Source organism: Tachyglossus aculeatus, chromosome 4 (assembly GCF_015852505.1).
Source record: "Tachyglossus aculeatus isolate mTacAcu1 chromosome 4, mTacAcu1.pri, whole genome shotgun sequence".
NCBI classification, from domain to species: domain Eukaryota; kingdom Metazoa; phylum Chordata; class Mammalia; order Monotremata; family Tachyglossidae; genus Tachyglossus; species Tachyglossus aculeatus.
Window position 1 is genome coordinate 126,201,180 of NC_052069.1, and position 18,818 is coordinate 126,219,997.

Genomic DNA, 18,818 nt, shown 5'->3' on the forward strand with positions numbered 1-18,818 from the left:
GGTTGATCGGTAGCCACTGGAGATTTTTGAGGATTCCTGCTGCTTCCAACAGAATCGAACATAATTCTCTCTTTCGCGAATATCTGACCCTTGGAGAACAATTTGAGGTGGTGCATTCCCTCTGAGCTCAGTTCTACGGCTCAGTCAAAATGCCAATTGATCGCTGCTGTCAGGTCACGTCTCTGGCACCTCTGGGAAAAATCATTCTCAGCATCATCTCTGTAGATACAGAAGCCCGAGGGTTGAGCCCGGCCAATTTCTAGCCTCGCTTGACTTCTTGCAGCTCCATGCGCTCCACATTCCGAGCCTTTGGTCAACCCATTCCATGTGAATGGATGAGTTTCCCGCCTCCTCCCTTCTTTTAAATTATAGCTTGAAGTCTGCCCTCTTAAGGAAACACTCCCGGGTGAACCTCAGCCATTCTCATGCTCATGCCACCATGCGTGGTCCAGATTTCATTCCTCCCACTCAACTGTGATACTATGGCTGTATACACTTATTTCTGGTAAATAATGTATGTCAGTTTTGGTCCCCTGGGCCATGAGTACTTCTTCAAGGGCAGGTTTTGAGTCTTGCTTTTAAGTGAACCCCTAAAGATGCTGCAGTCCTGTGCATGAGCGGTCTTTCTGGATGGCGTCTGGTTCAAGCCAAGCCCTAAGAATGCTTAATGTCACCCGAGCCCCCAGACAGACCAGTTTAGGGGGCCAGCCTCACTCGCAGGTGGGGTAAAGATGTGCCTGGACAACGGTCTCTGAGCTGCTGGGGATGGTAGTCTGTGAACATACAGGATTTCCCACATGGATGGAAATTTTGGCGGTGACGGGGGGTTGGGGGGGTGCTGAATGGAGGCCGATTACTCCCGAGTTTGCCAAAATCCACTGCCCCCAATCTCGTGAAGCCCCGGAGGCCAGCCCAAGCCGTGAGCCACCGTTTTGTGGCCCAACCCCAAAGACTGGGCTTGGCCCTGCGGTCTCTACCCAGTCCAGGCATCCCCTGTGCACCTCAGGTCCATGGTCATGGCTAGTAAGGGACACTGCGTGTTGCAACATCTAAGTGAAGAACGGTTCTCGTTTCTCTTAGATCTGTGGTGTTGTTTCCTTCACAGCTTGCGAGCAAGTATTTCAGTCAAGGCAGTCAAAAAAGAAGTGGAGAAGAAACTTCGCTGTCTACTTGCAGACTTGCCCCTTCCACCGGAGCTACCAGGAGGGGATGAGTTATCGAGAAGTCCTGAGGAGAAGAAGACTCCGACACAGCCGCATGGTAAAAGGAGGCCTAGGTATGTGCCTGTCTTCGCTAGCCTGCCTATATCATGGGGCTGGGAGTCAGAGGACCTGGGTTCTAATCCTGATGTGCCACTTGTCTGTTATGTGACCTCAGGCAAGTCACGTCACTTGTCTTGGCCACAGGTGTCTCATCTGTATAATAGGGATTCGATACCTGTTCTGCCTCCTTAGACTGTGAGCCGTATATGGGACAGTGTGTGTGTCCAACCGGATCACTTAATATTATCTACCCCAGCGCTCTGTATGGTGCTTGACACTCAGCAGTAGTGCCTCTCCCCAGCTTCAAAACCGTCCTAAAATCACATGTAATAACAGTAATAATAATTGTGGTATTTGTTAAGCCCTTACCATATTGTCAAGCCCTGTACTAAGCCCTGGGGTAGATGCATGATAATCTGGTCCCACATGGGGCTAACAGTCTAAGTTGGAGGGAGAATGGGTATTGAATCCCCATTTTGCAGATGCGGTAACTGAGACGCAGAGAAGTTAGTGACTTGCCCAAGGTCACACAGCAGAGAAGTGGTGGAGCTGGATTTATAACCCAGGTTCTCTGACTCCCAGCTCTATCCACTGGGCCATGCTGCTCTTCCAAGAGGCCTTCCATAACTAAGCCCTCATTTTCCCTACTCTCTATTCTGCATCATTGATACACTTGGATGTATACCCTTTAAGATATTCACCCCAACCCCAGCCCCACAGCACGTATGAACTTATCCTTTTACCCTGCCATTCCCCCCATTTGTAATTTATTGTATAATCCGTCTCCCCTTCTAGATAGTAAGCTCCTTATTAATGGGATTTGTACTCTCCCAAGCACTAAGTACAGTGGTCTGCACATAATAAGTACCCTGTAAATATCACTGATTGACTAATACCGTTTGATAGTTGCAGAAAGTGAAGGTGTAAAACCATTTTGGAATTTCACCAAAGTTTTATAAGAAAATACTAAAATTTGGCTCAAGGAGATGGAGACTGAAGGAGAAAATGAGGCTTAGTTATTTGGGGGAAAAGCCTGTCTCCTCCCTCACCTCTTGTCCTCCCTCATAGTCAGAGCAGCCAAAAGCGAGACAGACAGACAGACACACACACACACACACACACACACGCGCGCGAACTGAAATATGTGAAAATTGAAAATATGCTTGAACTGCCATAAATTCATGCATATAACATTGAACCATGTATGGTTTTTAATTGGAGACAGTAAGCAGTATAAATTTAGAATTTTAGAAATGACTTGATGTGCCAAAGCATGCAAGGAGTGAAGTGAAATACTTGTGCTTGGCTAAATTGTAGGCATAAAAATAAACTAAAATGAGATGTGTAAGAATTTCCAGAGGAAACAGCTGTTTCCCAAGAGTTTTAATGATGCTCTATATCTGTTATTAGGTACAGTGGATATCACTATAGTTAAAATTTTGGGTTCTTCAGTCATGATTGCCTGGCTACCTAAAAGTACCATTGAGCCCCTCAACATTCCCCCCCACCAGACACCAACTTAATTTTTGCCAGGGGGCCCAAGGAACTAAACTAAAACACAAAATCTATACCTTCACCTCTCCTCCTTAGCCCCCGATACTCCCTCTAAAGTTGCCGTGAAGTAGTAATGGTGCCCGCTGTGTGCACGACACTGAGCTAGATGTCTAATGTGTGAGTTTCTTACAAAAGGCCCAGAGTAATTTTTAAATTGTAAGAAACAAGTGTTTAATGAATTTCTAAGTGTTTCGGCCATGTTTTATATTTACTTGACATTCTTTAGACGGTATCGATCAACGGTGTCGAACACCTTCTGAAGGCAGCACTGTAGAAAGTGCTTTGGAGAGTACTTCAAAAGCAGAATCAATCAGTGGTTATTTATTGAGCACTTACTATGTGCAGAGTGTGTTTGGAACTTAGTAAGCGCGTTACAAATGCTATTATTACTGCTGTTACTGCTGAGTGCTGGGGAGAGTACGATACAAAACTGTTGGAGGGTACGTTCCCTGCCCATAAGGAACTTACAGTCCTATAGAAAGTCTAGACTGATAATATGGTAATTTCCTATGGACTCAGGTCTTGCTGCTGTCATAAAGAAGTCAGCAGTTTTACTTCCTAAAGTCTTTACTGAATGCATACCACTTCTACATCTCAGTTTATGCTCCTCAAACAGGAGTGCAGAGTGAGAAATTGCATCCCGGGGTTGTCTTAGTCTACAGTGACAGCCACTGGTGGAATCTCCTTTTTAGGACGACGGATGAGCCTTAAGGACCGAGAACTTTAAGAATCGATTACGGGGCTAGTGGTTGGCACAGTCCCACTCACACTTTCTTCCGTACCAGTCACGTTCTTACTCGGGTACAGAGTGCAGCAAGTGAGTAGGCGGGCAGAGGTGCAGCCCACTACTGAGGGTTTTTTCTTTGCAAGGAATTGCCCATTTTTGACTACAGTACAGTGCCGTGCCACGACCAAGGAAGCAATTGATTGCCGTGGTACCCAGGTGGCTTCGGCTGCCCATGTTGGCCAGCTTTTTTTCTAGGAATCTTCCTGGGCCAGGACACCTTACACGAATTCCGTAGGGGATGAAGGCTTCGACTGAAGAGCCCCCTGTGGCCCAGTCCCAGTAGACAGAACCAGGACTAGAATCCTGGTTCCCCCAGGCTGTGTCCTCTCTACAGTAGAAATGGTGGAGTGGTTTTGTGGGAGGCAGGGTAGATGAAACTTGGCGGGGCAGGGAGGGTGTCAATTGTAGAAAAAACGTAATAAATTGGTTCGATTCTGTATAAAAACTTATCAATCGTGTTTCATAGAATATGCGGACCCCGCTTCGGTGAAATTAAAGAAAAAGATATTGATTGGGGAAAACGCTGTGTGGATAAATTCGATATCATCGGAATCATTGGGGAAGGCACGTATGGACAAGTATATAAAGCCAGGGATAAAGATACAGGTAAGCCTTCGTGAAGTGACACGAGTCCGTTGGTAGTATGTTGTGAGTTCCAGAATGCTGCAAGGTTATTGGTCCGGAAGCACATTCTGAAGGGTCTTTACTGAAGTCTTGAAAACCCAGGCTTCTGGTCACCCCAGGAAATGGGCGAACTGTGGCATTGAATTTTGGAATTTTACCAAGGCGTTCCCTCCCCACTGCCTTACAGCATATTAGGCCTCAATTCTCTGTGGAGAAGGTCGCGTTCAAAGACGGATGATGAAATGAGAGTGGTTTTGTCACTCTTTTGGTGACTGACTATAAATCTAAAATCGGGCTTACTTTGTGCTATTAATATTGAAGATTTCTGCAGAATTTGTCATGGCTGTGCTTCTGCTACTTCAATAGAATAATTTATTTGGTGCACCAGGCTTTGATCATAGTTGATGAGGACATCACTGAATTTCAGGGTGTTTATTTTGGTCAGTTTCCTCTTCTAGCAGGTAATCAAGGTGGGCAAACGTTCCCTGAGGCTTGGATATGCAAAGTTTGCATCAAGATCCACAAATAAAAACCTCATAATTCCATCTACACCTCCTTAATGTACTAATGTCTCCACGTGCAAATGCCATTATTTAGACCATTCACGTTTTCTCAAAGACGTTTCTCCTGAAATATTTAGACATTTCAGGAAAGTGAGTTTTTTTTACTGGAAATACTAGTATCTCAAGCCAAGTAAAATTTGGCTGCAATTAAGACTACTGTCAGAAAATACTGTGGAGCTGAGCACTTTCTGACTTCATCAAGGAAAACGTGCGGCATAATTTTGAAAGATCAATTCAGGTATTTTATGCAGTTTTCTTACCCTTCCAGTAAGATTTTAAGAGCTTTCATAAAATAAAACAAAAAAACTTGCCTATTCATTCAGTCATATTTATTGAGCTCTTAGCTCTGTACTAAGCACTTGGAAGAGTACAGTACAACAATGAAGAGTCACATTCCCTGCCCACAAAAAGCTTATGCTTACTTCTTGTTCCAGGTGAATTTTCATAGGACTCCCTGTATTTTTTCTTTTGTCAATCAGGAGGGTTTTTTTTTTGAGGCCTTGTCATGTGCAGAGCATTCTGCTAAGTGCTGGGGAGAGTACCATTTATTAAGGGGCATGGGCCTTCCTCAGAGGAGTTGATAATCTAACCAAAGAGACAGACAGACACAAAGCTATAGTTGGTAATAGATTTCTGGAAAGAAGAATAAAGAAGCAGCATGGCCTGGTGGATAGAGCTCAGGTGGTAGGAGTCACAAGGACCTGGGTTCTGATTCCAGCTCCACCACTTGTCTGTTGTGTGACCCTGGGCAAGTCACTTCACTTCTCTGTGCCTCAGTTGCCTCATCTGTGAAATGGGAATTAAGACTGTGAACCCCATGTGAGACGTGGGCCCTGTCCAGCCTAATTAGCTTGTATCTACCCCAGTGCTTAATACAGTGCCTGGCACATAGTAAGTACCTAACAAATACCTTTTTTTAAAAAAAAAAAAGGTAAAAATAAGCTGTGTATAAGCTCGCTGTGGGCAGGGAATGTGTGTTTACTATTATACCATACTGTTCCAAACGCTTAATGCAATGCTGTGCACACAGTAAGAGCTCAAGAAATACGATTGACTGACACATAGGAAATGCTTTATAAATACCTTGTAGTGGGCAAAGCATTATACTAAGCACCGAGATAATTAAACAATACTCAATTGAGACATGGTCTCTGGCTCAGAGTTGCTCACAGTTGGCTAAGGTAGACCGATACGATATGAATGTGCCCAATTCAGTATTTTCAAAATAGATTACCATTTTATAATTCAAAATATTAACAGTGAAGTGTGTTAGGCCCTTTCTGATAAATAGTTCTCCAGGAAATCACTTCAACCAAGTGAACGGTCTAAAGGTTGGGAGTGGGCTGCAGGTGGATACCCTTAGCGTTTCTATACAAATGTCTCAAGCCATGTCCATATATATCCATTGAGTTAATACATCAGCTAGTTCATTCTGAAATGCCACTGCCTGCTGTAGCCTTGTTTCTTCTTCTCTGCTCTTTGGTAAGTAATCTTTGTCTCCCACATTAGATTGTAAATTTTTTGAGGATACAAAGCCTGTATCTTGCTTTTGTTGTACTCTCCCAAGACCTTATTCACCTCCTCCCCCAGCCCCTCAGGGTTCCTGCCTGTATCTATTTTTTAAGGACTTACTATGAGCCAGGCTATGTACTAAGAAACAAACTCATCAGGTTGGACACAGTCCATGTCTTAATTCCCACGTTACATATGAGGTAACGGAGGCCCAGTGAAGTGACTTGCCTTATTGGGAGAATGAGATTAGGGCTGTGGGCTCCATGTGGCACATGAATTCTGTCCAACTTGATTAGCCTGTATCTACCCCAGCACTTTGTATGGTGCCTAGCACATAGTGAGGGCTTAACAGATATCATTAAAAAAGAAACAAAAAATGAGAACAGAGCCACGTGGAGCAACCGGAGTTAGGGGGTGAGGGGTGGGAGAAAAGCAAGCCAGGAAAAATGAAGAGTGGTCATCCCTGACTAAACCCTCATTTCCCCTCTTCACCTTCCTTTCTGTATTGCCTGGGCTGTTGGCTGTGTACCCCTGAAGCACTCCCTGAAGCCAGAGTACTCCCTCCAGCCCCATAGCACTTCTGTATGGATTCTTATACTCTCTTATTTACGCTGTCAGGCACTTTATTTTAATGTCTGTCTCCCCACTTGTGGGCAGGGCTCATGTCTGCCAACTCGTTTTGGACTCAAGAGTTTAAAATGGTGCTCTGTACACAGGAGGCACTTAATAAATATCATTGTCAGGGGTAGGAGGAGAACCAGGGCATACCGTGTTGGTGAAACAAGGGTGGGTAGCGTTTCCAGGAGAAAGTAGTGGTCCCCAGAATCGAAGGCATTCGAGAGGTCAAGGAAGATTAGGATAAAGCAGAGATTACTATTGTTGTCATTACCGTCGTATTTGAGAAACACATAGTATGTGTCAAGCACTGTTCTAAGCACTGGCGTAGCTACAAGTGAATTAGGTTGGAAACATTCCCTGTCCCACATGGGGCTCACAGTCTCTCGGGCGAGGAGGATTTAATCTCCATTTTACAGATGAGGTAACTGAGGTGCAGGGAAGCAACTTGCCAGGGTCTCACAGCAGACATTTGGTGGCGTCAGGATTAGGACCCAGATCTATGTGCTTTCCACTAGGCCATGCCACTCATTTAGATTTGGGGGCAAGGGGGTCATTGGTGTCCTTGGAGAGTACGTGGTGAGAAAGTGAAGGCACATCGGAGGAGTAGGGAGAGTAATGGGTGAAGTACCCGCGGGGACGGTGGGATCCAGAGAAAAGCCATCAAGGCATTTATCGAATGCCTACGGAGGGCACGGTACTAAACACTGATGGAAATAGACAGCAGAGGCATGTGACACGTTCCTACCCATAAGGCACTTATATTCTAATGACAGGTGATTTGAGATTGGCAGAAGGTTTTGGGGGAGACTCCAGGGAGTCTGAAGGCAGAGGTAAAGGAGCTGTCAAAAAGTGAGAGGTTGTTTGGTGGCAAAGGAGAGGATGTGGGAGAGGATGAAATCTGAGGCACAGGTAAAGGAAGTAGATTTATGAGGGTAGGCGGAAGACCACCTCTTCAGAGAAAACCCGGGGAGGAGGCGAATGTGGGGGCAGGGGAGGAGGGTGTGGTTGATACCAGAGTGGCACTTGAGGAGGTTCCCACCTAATGGGGTTGACAAGGTCACGGGGCCTTGGGAGTTGGGAACATGGTTGCATTAGGGGTTTTGAGAACGAGTTAACAGTGCGCAGTAGTTGCCAGAAGCCAATGGAGGAAGTGATATACTACTTGCTGAGATGGAGAGGACAGAGTTATTGCAATGGAATGGTGAATTCAAGTGGTAGAGATCAGCCGGGATTCGGGATTTCTACCAGCCGTGCTCGTGCAGGATTGGAGATAGTGGACTGTGCAGGTGATCCAGGGCAGGGGGTTGGAGGTGTGAGCGCAACAGAGGAAGTGGGGGCGATGAGGGAGTGGGACAATGCTAAATGTGAACTTTAGCAATGAAGGGCAGCAGGGTTGGTTGGGACAGGTGGAGGGAGTGTAGAAGTCTAGAATGGTGGAGGTCTCTGTGGGGAGAAGATTACTACTGGGGAAGGAATAATGGTGAATGGGGATGGAGGGATGAGTGTATGTATGTGCATGCATGCATGGAGGGAAACGTTAGGTTGTGGTCATGGTGATGATTCAGTGTTGAAGAAGTAGGAAAGGATGAAATGTCCGGCAGTAAGTGGAAGCGGGGGACCAATAAGGTCATTAGTGAGTACCCACAGAGGTGAAGAGATTACAAAGGAGAGGGAGGCTTGAAAATCCCTCAGAAGTGCAGAGATGAGACCAGGGGACTACGTGAAGTTGAGGAGGGTGGCTGAGGTGGATGACATGGGCTTCAGTGGTTGCAAAAATGAGCAAAAGAGGGAGTAATGAGCAAGGCAGAAGTGGCACTGAAGGGCAAACAGGCTTCTCCACCTCTGCCTGGGAGTTGGAGAGCAGGGTGGCCAAAGGGGAGAGCAGCAGGGGTCACCTGCTCTGAGTAAGCCAGATGGCAAACAGATTGCCACAGGAAGAGGCTTTTTGCTTTTATTTATTTCTGTGGTATTTATTACGTGCTTACTCTGTATCAGCCACTTAACTAAGCACATAGTAAGTGCTTAACAAATACCACAAAAAATACCAAAGAAAAAGGTTCCTCCACTTTCGAGTTTATCGCAGTTAGTCACCTGTCGTCAGACGAGCCTTTCCCAATTTCCCAACAATATTCTCTCAAATGGATAGTTTAAAACACATGTTATGGAAGAACTGAGTGTTGTTTCGGGGGTTTTCTTTCGTCTCTCCACTGGGGATTACTGTAAAGTAGATTAGCGTCTTGGCTGTGGGGTTGTTTGACAGCCCTCAGTTTGCAGTGTTCCAGGGTACGGGTTCCAGATGTTCTTTGCTCTCCTGGCTGTTGTTGATGTATTCAGATTTATTTCCTTAAGTCTCGGTTGCCTGTGGGTAACACGAGATCAGAAGAGGGGGAGTGAAGTGTCACTCTTTCTCCACTTCACCTAGTTGGATCAGGCAGGTGTTGTCCCTTTCAGAGTACTGTTCTGTTCCGGGCGATTTCTTTTGAGTACCGGTTATCCGGATGGCAGGGGACCGTGGGACTGTGATCCCGTTACCAGGGTTGGGGTGGGGGTCCTTGGAATTGATATCTCAACTGTCAACAGTCACTGGATTGTTGTGGCTGAGAAACCGTAAGCAATATGAACTTTGATAGAAATGCATGACTTGGACAATGCTAACCTTAACTTTTTTTTTCCTTCAATTTTCTCACAGGAGAAATGGTGGCCTTGAAAAAGGTGCGCCTGGATAATGAAAAGGAAGGCTTCCCAATCACAGCTATTCGGGAAATCAAAATCCTTAGACAACTCACCCACCAAAGTATTATCAACATGAAGGAAATAGTAACAGACAAGGAAGATGCGTTAGATTTCAAAAAGGACAAAGGTAGGTGCAATTTCTTGACTTCTTGATCCTCTGTAGCTGATCCTTCTTCAAAATTGGGCTTGAAGCCTCTGGGCCTGGGTCCTTCATTCATGCCTGCCCTGACCCAGAGAAATCACCGTTTGGGCTCTTTGTCCGCACTTCATGCCTCTGCTACTCAAAGGTGTGAGTATATGCGGACTGGGCAGGGAAAAGGGAGAGAAATGGCAGGAAATGGACACAGTGGGGGGAAGGAGAGAGGGCAGATGACAGGGGGATAGCACCATCGCTGTCTCCTCTGCCTGCCCATTATCCCCTGTTAATAAGTTCACTCTGTGCTCTTAATCCTCTCCACTCTGCCCTCACCCACCCACGGCCAATCAATCAATCAATCAGTGATATTTATTGAACATTTACTTTGTGCAGAGCACTCTGCTAAGTGCTTGGACGATTACAATAGTCCACACAATCCCTGCCCTTTAGATTCTTGTAATACTACTAATAATAGTAGTAGTGGTATTTGTTAACCCTCGTACTATCCGCCAAGCTCTGTACTAAGAGCTGGGATAGATACAAGATAATCAGGTTGGACACGATTCCCGTCCCACATGGGGCTCACATTCTAAGTAAGAGGGAGTAGGAGTTAATCACCATTTTACAGATGAGGAAACAGAGGTACAGATTAGTTAAGTGACCTGTCCAAGGTCACACAGCAGGCAAGTGACAGAGCTGGGATTAGAACTTGGTTTGAGCCCCATCCCTCCCAGACCATTGGTTTTTTACTTGGATTTTTAAGAATTCCCTGAGGCTGCCCCATTCCTCTAACTGGTTGCCTATCTTCCTCCCTCAGCCAGAGGCTTGATAGAGGGAGAAAAGAAAAAAACTGGTGCCCAAGAGAATCACCTCATCCGCACCTTCATCGGTATTTATTATGCATCTGTTTGCTATAATGCTCTGTTTTATCCCGAAAAAAGTTACTGCCCTCAAGGAACCAAGTTTCCGGGGCAGTTGGGGAAAGCACCATGTAGTCACTGGAGTTTTCGTGGGGATTTGAAGACAGGGAGCTATCTACATTGACCTAGTGGAAAGAGCTCAGGACTGGGAGTCAGAGGACTTGGGTTCTAATCCTGGCTCCACCACTTGCCTGCTGTGTGACTTTGAGTAAGTGACTTCACTTCTGTGCCTCAGTTGCCTCATCTTAATACCTGCTCTCCCTTCTGTTTAGACTGTGAGCCTCATGTGGGACCTAGCGCTACCCTAATGCTAGTATAGTGCACGACACATTGTAAGCACTTAACAAGTAGCGTCATTATTAGTTTGGCAATGGAGGGGAGAGGGATGAGTGACCCAGAAGCTAGTGCTCATTTCGAAACATGGTGAGGCAGTTAGCTTAGGCAGAGTGAAGGGCACTGTCTGGGGTTTATAACCGGAGAGGAGGTCAGTTAGATAAGGTTGGGGCTCCTCGAGGGCAGGGGATCATGTCTACCAACTCTGTTGAATTGTACTTCCTCAAGCGTTTAGTACAGTGCTCTGCCCCCAGTAAGCGCTCAGTAAACACCACTGATGGATTGATGTCTCCTAACACTACAGATTAACGAGAGAGATGAGTCAAGGAAACTGAAAAGATGGTTAGCAGGTGAGACAGGAAGGATGGTGATGTTATCAACAGTGATGGGAAAGTTGCAGGAAACCTGGATTTGGGTGGGAAGATGAGTTCTGTTTTGGGCATGGTAAGTGGATAGTGGGACATCCAAGTGTCCTAAAGGTAGGAGGAAATGTGGGACTGCTGAGCAGGAGAGAGGTGGGGAATGGAGAGGGGGAGTTGGAAATCATCTGCTTAGAGGTTGGTAGTTGAAGATGTGGGAGTAAGTGAGTTCTCCAAAGGAGTGGGTCTAGGTGGAGAATAGAAAGTGGCCCAGAACTGAACCGTTTGGGAATCCGACAGGGGGTGGGAAGCAGAGAAAGAGACAGTGAAAGAGGCCAAGGAGCGGCCAGAGAAATAGGAAGACCGTAGGAGAACCAGGAGAGGGCATTGTCGGTGATGCCAAGGTTAGGTTTTGTTTTCAGGAGAAAGGACTGGTTCTCACAGTGTCGAAGGCAGCTGAGAAGTCGAGGGGGGATTGGGATAGAGGAGAGCCCATTGGATTTGGCAAGAAGGAGCTCATCGGTGACCTTAGGGCAGTTTCCAGGAGGTGAAGCAGGCAGGTTACGGGAGGTCAAGGAGAGGAAGTGGAGGCAGCAGGTATGAACAACTCAGGAGTTTGAAAGGGAACGGTAGGAATGAGATGGGGTGACAGTTGGAGCTGTAGGGTCAAGGGAGGCTTTTTGTTGGGATCGCGGATACACGGGCGGGCAAAAAGCAGCGGGAAAGGAGCCGTTGGAGAGTGAGCAGTTGAATATGGCGGTCGGAGGGAAGGAAGAAGGGGGTGAGTGTTCAATAAGACCCGAGGGATCCAGGACCTTTCGGTTTTATGGAGCCCCCACGTGTCCTCTGGTGGCTTTTGGGGTTTTTTTTCCCCTTGCCTCTTTTTTTTTATATAAAGGGTATTTGCAAAGTGCTTAATATGTACCAGGCATTGTTTTAAGCGCTGGGACAGATACAAACTCCTCAGCGTGGACATAGTCCCTGTCCCACCTGGGCCCCGCAGTCTTAATCCCTATTTTACTGATGAGGCAACTGAGGCCCAAAGAAGTGAAGTGACTTGCCCAAAGTCATAAAGCAGATGAGTGACGGAGCCGGGATTAGAACCCAGGCCCTTTTGTCTCCCAGGCTTGCCACGCCGCATGGATGGGCACCAGCTTCCCCCTTCTCTCTCTCTCCTACTCTAACGACTGTAAACTCGTTACGGGCAGGGGAAGTATCTGCTAATTCTGTTGTATTATACTCTCCCGAGCTCTTAGTACAGTGCTCTGCGCATAGTAGGCACTCAGTAAATACCTTCGATTGATTCTCCCCACCTCTCATCCCAGGGATGCAAGAAGTCAGTGCCCCACAGCTGGGCAGCAGCGTCATGGTCCTTGCTCGCCGCTCAGCCTCCCAAGCCGAGGACAGGAACCCCCTCCCCATCCCCAACAGGGGTTGTAGGGAAAAAGCAGATGAGTTCTGCTTTGCCCAGCTTGGAGTGGACCCTGGCCCTCCCTGCCCTATGCACAGGATCAGGTTTCGGTTGCCCTGCTCTGGCGTGGGGACTTCTGGGGGTCTTCTGAAGACTGCCTGGCAGGGGTCTGTCCTGCTCCTGCCCACAGTCCCCCAGTCTTCCCCTTGGCTTAATAGCTGCTGAGCCCACCAGAGCCTCTACGGTGAGAGCTGGGTTCCCCTCCCCCAAGGGGGTGGTAACTTCCTCCCTGAGTGGAACAGAGCCAGTCTGAGGGCCTCGTGTCCTGTACCACCCAGATTAGTCCCCGGGCTTCAGGAGCCCCCACATTAAGGAATCTGGACTGTATTAGATCTACTCCATCCACATCCTCCTCAGCCTCTCAGCTGCCTTCCACACTGTCGACCCCACCCTTCTACTAGAAGCATCCCGCCACGGCTTCACTGACATTATCCTCTCCTGATTCTCCTCTCCCTCTGGCTGCTCATTCTCAGTCTCTTTCATGGGCTCTTCCTCTGCCTCTCAACCCTTAACTGTGGGGGTCCCTCAAGGCTCAGTTCTGGGTCCCCTTTTAGTCTCCTTCTACTCCCTTGGGGGACTCATTGGCTCCTTTGGCTTCAACTACCATCTCTGTGTGGATGATTCCCATATCTACATCTCCAGCCCTAATCTCTGTCCTTCTCTGTAGTCTCACATTTCCTCCTGGCTTCAGGATATCTCTACTTGGATGTCCCCCCGACACCTCCGGTTTAAAATGAGAAGGGGTGTGGCACGGGACTGGGAGCCAGTGGTACCTGGGTTCTGATCCCTGCTCCACCACTTGTCTGCTTTATGACCTTGGGCAAGTTCCTTAACTTTTCTGTGCCTCAGTGATCTCATCTGTAAAACGGGGATTAAGACTGTGAACCCCATGTGGGATATGGACTGTGTCCAACCTCATTACTTTGTATCTATCCCAGCGCTTGGAAAAGAGCCTGGCACATAGTAAGTACTTAACAAATACCATTTAAAAAAAAAAATGTCCAAAACAAAACTTAACTTTCCACCGAAACCCTGTCCTCCTTCTGAGTTTCCCATCACTGTAGACAGCACCACCATCCTCTTGTCTCACAAGCCCATAACCTTGGCATTATCCTCGACTCATCTCTCATTCAACCCCCCCACATATTCAGTCTCTCACCAAATCCTGTTGGTTCACTCTTTACGATGTCACTAGCATCCGCCCCTTTCCTCTCCATCCAAACCGCTATCACATTAATCCAAGCCTTTATCCCATCCTACCCTGATTACTGTATCAGCCTCCTCACTAACCTCCCTGCCTCCTGTCTCTCTGCAGTCCACTCCATACCTCACTCTGCTGCCCAGATCATTTTTCTACAAAAGCATTCAGGCCATGTTTCCCCACTCCTCAAGAACCTCCAGTGGTCACTCATTCACTTCCACATCCAATAAACTGCTCACCACTGGCTTTAAGGCATTCAATCACCTGGCCCCCTCCTACCTCACCTCGCTGCTCTCTTGCTACAACCCAGCTTGCACACTTTGATCCTCCAATGCCAACCTATTCATTGTACCTCAAACATATCTATCTCGCCATCGACCTCTCACCCACATCGTACCTGTGGCCTGGAACGCCCTCCCTCTTCATACTTGACCGACAATCACTGTCCCCACTGTCAAAACCTCATTGAAAGCACACCACCTCAAAGAGGCCTTTTGAGGAGTGGAGAAGGTATGGACTGAACGATCCAGGCAGTGGAGAGAAGTAGGGGCAGCAAAGGGGAGAGAGAGGTCGGCGAGGAAGTTGAGGCAGTAGTCGAGACTGGAAACAATGAATGCTTGGATCAGCATGGTAGTGATTTATGGTGAGGAAGAGGTGGATTCTAGAGATGTCACGAAGGTAGAACTGACAGGATTTGGTGACAGACTGAATGTGCAGGTTGAATGAGAGATTAGTCGAGGGTGATGCCGACCTGCCCCTCACCCATTGAGCGGGAAATTGGGGGGATGAGGCCTAAAAATCATTAGCTTTCTGAAACTCCCTGAGTTAAGAAGTTGACTCTCTGCCCTCCAAGGATCTCATACTAGGAACAATGCTGGAATATTCATTCATTCATTCAGTCGTATTTATTTAGCACTTACTGTGTGCAGAGCACTGGACTAAGTGCTTGGGAAGTACAAGTCGGCAACATATAGAGATGGTCCCTACCCAACAACAGGCTCACAGTCTAGAAGTGGGAGACAGACAACAAAACAAAACATGTGGACAGGTGTCGAGTCGTCAGAACAAATAGAATTAAAGCTAGATGTATATCGTTAACAAAATAAATAGAATAGGAAATATGTACAAGTAAAATAAAGTAATAAATCTGTTCAAACATATGTACAGGTGCTGTGGGGAGGGGAAAGAGGTAGGGTGGGGGGGACGAGGAGGAGGAGGAGAAGGAAAAGGGGGCTTAGTCTGGGAAGGCCTCTTGGAGGAGGTGAGCTCTCAGTAGGGCTTTGAAGGGAGGAAGAGAGCTAGCTTGGCGGATGTGCGGAAAGAGGGCATTCCAGGCCAGGGGGATGATGTGGGCCGGGGGTTGAAGGCGGGACAGGTGAGAATGAGGCACCGTGAGGAGGTGAGCGGCAGAGGAGCGGAGGGTGAGGGCCAGGCTGGAGAAGGAGAGAAGGGAGGTGAGGTAGGAGAGGGTGAGGTGATGGAGAGCCTTGAAGTCGAGAGTGAGGAGTTTTTGCTTGGTGTGTAGGTTGACAGGCAGCCACTAGAGATTTTTGAGGACGGGGGTAACATGCCCAGAGCGTTTCTGCACAAAGATGATCCGGGCAGCAGTGTGAAGTATAGACTGAAGTGGGGAGAGACAGGAGGATGGGAGATCAGAGAGGAGCCTGATGCAGTAATCCAGTCGGGATAGGCTGAGAGACTGAACCAGCAAGGTAGCGGTTTGAATGGAGAGGAAAGGGCAGATCTTGGCGATGTTGTGGAGGTGAGACCAGCAGGTTTTGGTGACGGATTAGTACATTGAATAGTGCTATGTCCTGTCCAGAGAGTTCCAGCCTCTGAACTAGTGGGCTCTGACATTCGTCTCAGTTCTCTTCTCTGTCAGGACTCAGCTGACAGTAGTCTGGATTTCACCCACCCTTTTAAATTTCTGAACCCAGATTTCCTTATTACTATCAATCAATCAGTCAATCGTATTTATTGAGCGCTTACTGTGTGCAGAGCACTGTACTAAGCGCTTGGGAAGTATAAGTTGGCAACATATACAGTCCCTACCCAACAGTGGGCTCACAGTCTAAAATGGGGAGACAGAGAACAAACCCAAACATACTAACAAAATAAAATAAATAGAATAGATATGTACAAGTAAAATAGAGTAATAAATGTGTACAAACATATATACATATATACAGGTGCTGTGGGGAAGGGAAGGAGGTAAGATGGGGGGCGATGGAGAGGGGGACGAGGGGGAGAGGAAGGAAGGGGCTCAGTCTGGGAAGGCCTCCTGGAGGAGGTGAGCTCTCAGTAGGGCCTTGAAGGGAGGAAGAGAGCTAGCTTGGTAGATGGGCAGAGGGAGGGCATTCCAGGCCCGGGGGATGATGTGGGCCAGGGGTCGATGGCGGGAAAGGCGAGAACGAGGTACGGTGAGGAGATTAGTGGCGGAGGAGCAGAGGGTGCGGGCTGGGCTGTAAAAGGAGAGAAGGGAGGTGAGGTAGGAGGGGGCAAGGTGATGGAGAGACTTGAAGCCCAGGGTGAGGAGTTTCTGCCTGATGCGCAAATTGATTGGTAGCTACTGGAGATTTTTGAGGAGGGGAGTAACATGCCCAGAGCATTTTTGGACAAAGACAATCTGGGCAGCAGCATGAAGTATGGTTTGAAGTAGGGAGAGACACGAGGATGGGAGATCAGAGAGAAGGCTGACGCAGTAGTCCAGACGGGATAGGATGAGAGCTTGAACGAGCAGGGTAGCGGTATGGATGGAGAGGAAAGGGCGGATCTTGGCAATGTTGCGGAGCTGAGACCGGCAGGTTTTGGTGACGGCTTGGATGTGAGGGGTGAATGAGAGAGCAGAGTCGAGGATGACACCAAGGTTGCGGGCTTGTGAGACGGGAAGGATGGTAGTGCCGTCAACAGAGATGGGAAAGTCAGGGAGAGGGCAGGATTTGGGAGGGAAGACAAGGAGTTCAGTAGCACCTGTTAAACACGTTAGTATATATGAGGCTAATTTGGATTTGTTTAAACAGATCAGAAAGGCAGCAATGTCTAGTGGAAGGAGCAGGGGGCTGAGAGTCAGGACATGGGTTCTAATCCTCACTCTGCCACTGGCCTGTGTTTGGCCTTGGGCAAGTCACCTCACTTCTATATGCCTCTGTTTCCTCATCTGAAAATGGGGATTCAGTACCCGTTCTCACTCCCCCCGATCAATGGTATTCATTCAGGGCCTACTATGTGCAGAGCACTGTACTAAGAGAAGCAGCATGGCTCAGTGGAAAGATCCTGGGCTTTGGAGTCTGAGGTCAGGGGTTCAAATCCCAGCTCCACCAATTGTCCTCTGTGTGACTCTGGGCAAGTCTCTTAACTTCTCTGTGCCTCAGTTCCCTCATCTGTAAAATGGGGATTAAGACTGTCAGCCCCACGTGGGACAACCTGATCACCTTGTATCCCCCCAGCGCTTAGAACAGTGCCTTGCACATAGTAAGCGCTTAACAAATACCATTATTATTATTACTATTATTATTACTAAGCACTTGGGAGAGAGTGCCGTACACCAGAATTAGCTGCCACGTTCTCTGCCTGTAATGAGCTTACTGAGACTGTGAGCCTCATGTGGGGCAGGGATTGTCTCTCACCTGATTGTCTTGTATCTACCCCAGGGCTTAGTACAGTTCTCAGCACATAGTAAGCGCTCCACAAATGCCATTATCATCAGGCCTGGTTCCTGTCTTAGGTACGGTCAGTTCTGCTAGAATGAATTTTGCACAGACAACTGGGAATCGGAAACATTCTTCCCTCAATGCATGTCTATCTGGTTATGACGCGCTGCAATATCGGAAAGAACTATTAAGTTCATGCACGCAGCGTAGTCGAGAACTGACTACTGTCGCATGAGTTGTTTTCCGTAAAGTGCAGTTCTTCAGCAACTCATCTCCCATATTGAGGAACGGACCACATGGATGATGTAAAGGAGAAAACTATGCTAGACAAAAAGGGAGACGGTCCTTTGGCAGTCACCAGTTTGGGTTTTTTTGGTTGCAGTTTGTCATGATATTTGTTAAGGATTTACTGTGTGTCAAGCACTATTCTAAGTGCTGGGCTAGTTGCAAGTTAATCAATTTAGACACAGTCCCTGTCCCCCAGTGGGGCTCACAGTCTAAGCAGGAAGGAGCGCAAGTATTGAATCCCCATTTTACAGCTGAGGAAACTTGGGCACAGAGAAGTGAAGTGACTTGCCCCATCGCACAGCAGACAAATGGCAGAGCTAGGATTAGAACCCAGGTCGTCTGACTCCCAAGCCCGTGCTCTTTCTACTCGGTCATGCTTCTAGATTTTGCCTATTGGTAGTCTTCGAGGGCAGGGATTGTGTCTACCAAATCACCCCAGGTACTCCCTCAAGTGTTGCTCTGCACACTCACTCAATAAATGCCATTGATTGGTTGATATATTGATTATTATTGTGGTACTTGATTGACTACTCACACTCCCGTGGTGGTGGTGGCAGGCCCTGATCCCGCCCCAGCCCCCCAGTCTTCCTCAGTTCTGCTGGTCGCCGGACCCGCCGCCCCACTGATTGGCCGGCCACTCCCCACCCCGTCAAAAGTCCACGTGGCCACAATTTGCGGGATCAACCTTTCAGTGCTCTAAGTGCCGCTGCAATTTTCCGCAGATGGTATCCGTGGTTTCACCTCATTTGAGGGGTTTTCGTCCATCCGTCCCCCGAGAAACCCAAGGGGCTACAGCCCACACGTTAA

The 18,818-nt window shown here is 47.7% G+C and overlaps 1 protein-coding gene across 1 annotated transcript in view; it reads left to right on the plus strand.

Moving 5' to 3' along the window:
- CDK13 (cyclin dependent kinase 13) overlaps positions 1-18,818 on the plus strand; it is a 92,671-nt gene that overhangs the window by 38,935 nt on the left and 34,918 nt on the right. Inside the window, exons 4-7 of the mRNA XM_038745694.1 lie at positions 1,106-1,276; positions 4,070-4,209; positions 9,610-9,780; positions 10,607-10,678. Coding sequence (XP_038601622.1) covers positions 1,106-1,276; positions 4,070-4,209; positions 9,610-9,780; positions 10,607-10,678 — 554 coding nt within the window. The remainder of the gene's footprint in view (positions 1-1,105; positions 1,277-4,069; positions 4,210-9,609; positions 9,781-10,606; positions 10,679-18,818) is intronic.